The sequence below is a fragment of the Exophiala dermatitidis genome (assembly GCF_000230625.1).
Source record: "Exophiala dermatitidis NIH/UT8656 unplaced genomic scaffold supercont1.1, whole genome shotgun sequence".
NCBI lineage: Eukaryota > Fungi > Ascomycota > Eurotiomycetes > Chaetothyriales > Herpotrichiellaceae > Exophiala > Exophiala dermatitidis.
Genome location: NW_008751646.1, coordinates 3,160,746 through 3,167,247, shown reverse-complemented (window position 1 = coordinate 3,167,247; position 6,502 = coordinate 3,160,746). Strand labels below are relative to the sequence as shown.

The window sequence follows — 6,502 nt, the reverse complement described above, 5'->3', positions numbered from 1 at the left end:
TTTTTTTAAATTAATATATTACGTAATATTTATAATTTATAGATTAATATATCGAAAAAACTATTCTAAATAGCGTCGTGGTCGAGTAGTAACGACGTCGCTATCGCCTATAAATTAAAAAAGAAAAATTCTAACGGTAGTCTTAAACCAAAAAAGAGTGTCTCGAGCGGGATTCGAACACTCTTTTTTTTTACTATAGTATTTTAGTAGTCTACGTGATCCGGATCCGATCCGGATCCGATCCGGATCTGATCTACTGAGAAAATCAACAGATTAAGCCTCCGATCTAGGATCCGATCCGGATCAGACCTAGTTCGGACCTAGTTCGGATCTACTTTAGATCCTAGGTCCGAACTAGGTCTGATCCTAGATCGATCCCGGATTGAGCCTTTGCAGGAGGCCAGTACTGTACTTACGTAGTAGATATAATCGAACTAGCAGAGATATACGCGAACTAGTAGATATAGGTAAACTATATATATACCCTCCTATAAAGGATTAATCCTATATGAATCCTATATCGATACTATATCGACCCTACTCCGATCCTAATCCGATCCTACTCGAGAATTACTTATAGGCTAAATAATGTATCGTAGATTACGAGAGGATTACGAGAGAATTACTATAGAGATCGCTATAGAGATCGCTATAGGCTAACTAGCGTATCGGGGATCACTTCTTAACTTATTTAAAATTTTTAAAATTTTTAAAATTTTAAAATAATATATTACGTAATATTTATAGATTATAGATTAATATATCGAAAATACTACTAGAAATACGATATACGGCGTCGTAGCTAAGTAGTAACGACGTCGCTACCGCCTATAATTTAAAAAAGAAAAATTCTAACGGTAGTCTTAAACCAAAAAAGAGTGCTCCTAGTGGGATTCGAACTCTCTTTTTTTTTTACTATTATAGTAGCCGATACGTGATCCGGATCCGATCCGGATCTGAGAAAATCAACAGATTAAGCCTCCGATCTAGGATCCGATCCGGTTCAGACCTAGTTCCGACCTAGTTCGGACCTAGTTCGGATCTACTTTAGATCCTAGGTCTAAACTAGGTCTGATCCTAGATCGATCCCGGATTAAGCCTTTGCAGGAGGCCAGTACTGTAAATATATCGAAATCACTACTCTAAATACGGTATACGGCGTCGTAGCCGAGTAATAATAATATCGCTATCGCCTAGAATCTAAAAAAGAAAATTTTTAACGGTAGTCTTAAAAAACAAAAAAGAGAGAAAAAGTACCAATACGTAATCCGGATCCGATCCGGATCTAAGAAAATTAATAGATTAAGCCTCCGATCTAGGATCCGATCCGGTTCAGACCTAGTTCAGACCTAGTTACTGAACTAGGTTCGAACTAGAGCTAATCCTAGAGCTAATTCTATATCGATCCTAGATTAAGCCTCTATAGAAGGCTAGTATAGTATTTATAGTAGTTATCGAGACTTATATCTATAATCTATAAATATTACGGAATATAAAAATTTTAAAAAAAGTTAACTATTTAGTCTATAGTAATCTCTATAGCGATCTTTATACTAATCCTATTATAATCCTATCGTAATCTCTAATATATTATTTAGCAGATAAGTAATTCTATAGTAATTCTCGAGTAAGATAAGAGTAGAATTAGAGTAGGATTAATATAGCCTCGATATAGAATCGATATAGGATAAATCCCTATTAGGTGGGTATATATATATATATTATAGTAGCTAATACTTGATCCGGATCCGATCCGGATCTAAGAAAATCAAGAGATTAAGCCTCCGATCTACGAATCGACCTAGGATCGACCTAGGATCAGACCTAGTTCAGTAACTAGGTCTGAACCAGGTCGAAACTAGATCTAACCCTAGATCGATCCTGATTGAGCCCCTATAGAAGGCTAGTATAGTAGTTCGCTCTGGAGTACGCTCGAGAGGACGCTCAACGAGACGCTCGGCAGGACGCTTAGCAGCACTCTCAGTAGGACGCTCGAGTACCTAGGTAGCCGTACACGCGTAGAGGATAAGCGAGAAAGTACGTACGTAGTAGATACTAGTACTTGCTAAGCAACATCAGGGGCTGCACTTGCTTAATTCGTGGGTATCAGAACTAGGTGCGCTGTCGTAGGTGCTGGAATGATGTGTCAGAGTTGTACTGTAGTTGCAGAGAGGATGCAATAAATGTCGTAGGAAGATATACTGTAGGTCCACTGCCAGTGGCGTACAGGCGGCAGGTGCCAACGACGCCACGCTCATACTACGTATTTTGGTGCGGACGGCCACACTAAGCTACACTGCGGCTGCCAGTGGCTGGATACTAGTAGTAGAGCTTAAACTCACGTAAATCATTAATAGTGAGTCGGGTTGAACGTCACGCCAATTTCTACCCTTCTCGCCAAGGTGGTCTCCTTCACCACATCTGCTACTGCCTAGTCTATACGGAGCAGAAAGGTCGTGAAACCGGCAGTTCTATAGACCATGTAACATGGAAGATGGGGTTGTCTTCTATAACTCCTGACGAGCCGCTAAGTGGTGGACTTACGGAGGTTAGCAAAAGCATACGAACATTCAAGCGTTAGGGGGAACCAATGTAGACCGCCCGAGCTACAGCACAAGGTGAGCATGCTGCGCGATGGCCCAGAAAAGAGGTTGTGAGCCTGGAGGGCATCAGCAACAAGCAGCGAAGATGAAATGGTTCATGCCACACTCTGTGAATTGGTCGTGCCCTCGATTTTAACTGCGCCTTCCTCTCGCATGTCCTTCACCTTCCGTTGCGTTCAGCCTGCACTGTACAATGCAAGCTTGCATCATCTTTCTGAATCTCCATCTTCGAGTTTGATCTCTTTATGCCATGCTTCATCCTCTCGCCCGCGTGAGACGAGGTCCAGATGTCCCATCCGGCCATGCGTTCACGCAGAATGCCCCATGAGAGGCGCCATCAGTGTACCCACACCACGATGACCCGACTCTACGATCCCATGGGTTCCTTCACTTGCTCCTCATGTCGCAAGCACCCTAGCATTGGCTGGTTGTACCGTTGCACGCAAGATCACGACGGATTTCTGCCAGAGCGCGACTTCAGCAGCCCAAGCAATCCTGGCAAGATCATGGAGGTTCCACTCGAATTCGGTTCGCACTTTCTCAGCCCTGCCGTTGTCCAAGCCATTGGTGAAGGACAGTACACAGATGAGCAGATCAGGATCTTGGTCAAACAAAAAGAAAAAGTCAGCGAGACCATTCTCGTTGCCGGAGCGCGTCCTCCCACTGCTTCTACTGTGACGACAATGTCCTCATCCTCCGAGGGTACCTTCTCGATCCTGCCTCAGAGTACGACCTTCTCCACCACTTCCACCACGGGTCTTGATGACGAGATAAAGGCTGCATACAATTGGAAAGAGTTGCAGGAAGCGTGGATGTCAGAGCCGTCTATGCCGCCTGCAGACTCCCAGTTGAGAGCATTGCCTGCAGACTTTGGCACGCTTTCTCATGGAGCCATGCTGCCGGTCGATCAGATCTGTGACCTCAAAATCTGTCATACGTGCCGCCCGACCTATCGTGAGCGTGCTTATCAGTCACTCAATCACATCTTACAAAGTCCAGTACAGTCACCACCCATATGGGAGCTGGAGAACCGCAGGGTGTCCGACGCCCGGATCGTCGCCCAGATCCGACAGCCAACGGTTCCTCGCTTCTATCCTGGGACCAGTATCCAGTCGTTTGAGTCTGACAACGGCGTACTTGAAATGGCTATCCCATACATCAATGGATCCGGTTCAAGTCAGAATGACAGCGAAACACATTCCGTACGCAAGCGCAGCGGTTTCCGCGAAACGGTCAGAAAAGCTTTAGCCAGAGCTCGCCATGATGATTCTCCGCCGGCCCCGAACATTGTGCTCTCCGGTTCCGACCAAAATTCCCGCAGTGACACCTCCAAGCCCTCTCGCTCCTTCCTCTTCCGAAGGAGAAAATCCCGTGTGGTCCCGTCATTTGCTGAGATGCACGGTCGAGTGGTTGACACTAGTCCGTTACAAGATTCAGTCATGCTCATGTTGGCCAGCAATACTCCTTTGCCGGATACACCCACGACGAAGAAACACCAGCTGACCCGCATCACAGAGGACACGGAGCAAAGCCTGGAGCAAACCGGTGCCGGAAATGCCGGCTGGAATGCGGAGATTATTGTTCAGAGTTAGATTTATCTTTTCGGCAGGGAAGAGAAGAAGTCAGACGATACTGAACAGAGGAGTTCCGCCAGCCATGTCGCCCGAACGTTTATTGAGGCAAGGGGAGAATAATAAGACAAACCACACAATGCAGTGGTGACAGATACAGGGAGCTGGACGTGTCTCGGACAAAGAGCATGATAAAAGTGGTTTACTCATCATCAAACTATCTATGCATGCTACAGCTGGCTAGATTGAAAAACAAAATCAGCCAGAATTGCGAAAAATGTCATGAGCACCGTAAATCCAATTGGCCTCCAATTTCCCCAAGCAGTACATTGCATACATGGGTCGCGTCTAATCGCAGGACAAGATCAAGCGAATCATCAATTGCTAGACCAGCTAGCATTTCCGCAACCCTAGTCGAAAATCGTTTTGAATAGAGCGTAAAGGTCGTGCATTTCCTCGTCAGGTCGATCATCATGATGATCGTGATCAATATCTGTTATCGTTCAATCCATATGCGTGGCCGCCGTCCTCCCATGCTTGGAAAACACATATTCCTTCGTTGGATCGTTCATTCATTTCGTTTCACTCTCGATATGCCGGGGGTGGAGATCGCATCCCATCGGGCGTCATGTACGTGATTTGACGGCTGTCAGTGGTCTTCCTATCGTGATAATACGGTCTATACCGGCCCGGGGTCTCGGCATCGAGTTCGGCGAATCCATGCGGAGGGGACACCGGGGCGCCGATCTGAGGCTGAGAGTAGCTGTGATACTGCTGCTGTGGCCGATTATTATGGTTATTGTTAGACGTACTGGGGAATCTTGAGTTGTTGTGGTCTTCGCGGCGGTGATGGTCTGGTTCTGGTTCTGATTCTGGTTCGGATTCCGATGGGCTTCCCGTGCCGTTACGGCTCTGCTTCTCCTTGGAGTCGCGACTTTCAAACATCTCGGGCGGATACATGTTGGCGTGGAATTTGCCTGTTTTCATGTCCAGATGCATTCCTGGCGGTGGGTACCATGTCGTCGAGTTCGTCGTCGCGGGTCGCTGTAGGTGTGATTGTGGCGGTTGTGAGGCATTGTTGGGAATGTTTGGGGCGGGCGGTTGACTACCAGCTACTTGTCCAGCTGGTGGTGGTGGCCTCGGCGATTGTTGTTGTGGTGGACGTTGTTGCTGCCACGCTTGCGGATGTTGTTGTTGCGGCCATGTTCCATAGCTTTGGTTCTGGAGGGGAACAGGAACAGGAACAGGATATGGATGATGAGCTTGTGCATATGGAGGCAGAGGTGGAGATTGAGGATGCTGCCAGGTACTATTACTAGGCGGCTGAGGACGGTTCTGCGGCGGCGGTGCGCTGTACGGTCGGGGCGGAGGTCCTACGGGTGGCATGAGCTGGTGATTGTATGACGGACCTTGCTGTTGCTGTGGCTGTGGCTGTTGAGGACGGCCGGGACGAACAGAAGACAGAGGCGGCGAGCCATCGTAGCGGCTTGGTGGACGTGCGTGGTTGTTGTCGTGGCGATGATGGTCGTCTCGAGAATGGCGTCGTCGACGCCGTCGTCTGTGTTGTCGTTGTTGTTCTTCTTCGGCTTGATTGTCTTTCCCGATTTCTTTCAGCAGGTATCCTGCAGCCACGAGTTCCAGGCCGCCGAGGAGCACCATTGTCGCGTTTTGAGTCGTATAGTCCCACACTCTCGGGGATAGGAGGATAGCCTTGGTGGTGAATGGTGCGTGATGGTTCTTATCGATGGAAAGGGTCCGGAGAGAGTAGGAGAGAGTCGAAAGGAGACGCGGCGGCTCAAAGGACCCGGGGCAGCACTGCTGTTGACGGTCTGACTGTATGACCAGTAAGTACAAGCGAACTTGCCCCTCGCAAAATGTAGCTCGTCTTTCTCGCAGCTTCTCAAGTGCACTGCTACTGCTAGTATTAGAGAAAGCTGCCGGCGCCTCCTAGCAATGTGCAGATGTAGATGGGCCAGAACGCCTTCTCGTCTCAGCTGCGGCTGAGGCGATCGGAGCGTTTTGCCTGAACCGCTGGCACGGGACAGAGACGCTGCCATGACGCTATGTCATTTGTTCCCGGTCCGCGAATCAGCGATGATAATTGTGGAGTACTACCGGTAATTAGTGGAGATTTCCCCAGATTATACATGTTCCGAGTGTTGCTATATTTGACCCGTTCACTGCAGGGCGAATAGGGCCTTTCCGTTCCCTGCCGCTGGAGATGAAAAGCTTAGCCTTTCAAAGACGTTGCCAGTGATTGCTCCCTACTCAGATATCCACCATCCAGGTGACAGCCAACTCCGTCCCGCGAAACACTGCAGGCTGTGT

The 6,502-nt window shown here is 47.9% G+C and overlaps 2 protein-coding genes across 2 annotated transcripts; one reads left to right on the top strand and one right to left on the bottom strand.

The window, feature by feature from the left end:
• Positions 1 to 2,304: 2,304 nt before the first annotated feature.
• On the top strand, positions 2,305 to 4,473 carry HMPREF1120_01138 (uncharacterized protein). The gene has a single exon (XM_009155149.1). The coding sequence runs from the start codon at positions 2,891 to 2,893 to the stop codon at positions 4,193 to 4,195; it is 1,305 nt and encodes a 434-aa protein (XP_009153397.1). The 5' UTR covers positions 2,305 to 2,890; the 3' UTR covers positions 4,196 to 4,473.
• A 283-nt stretch (positions 4,474 to 4,756) lies between these two features.
• HMPREF1120_01137 (uncharacterized protein) lies at positions 4,757 to 5,833 on the bottom strand (the record flags this gene model as incomplete). Its single annotated transcript, XM_009155148.1, has 1 exon — positions 4,757 to 5,833. One exon carries the CDS (start codon positions 5,831 to 5,833, stop codon positions 4,757 to 4,759), a length of 1,077 nt encoding a protein of 358 aa, XP_009153396.1.
• Positions 5,834 to 6,502: the final 669 nt, after the last annotated feature.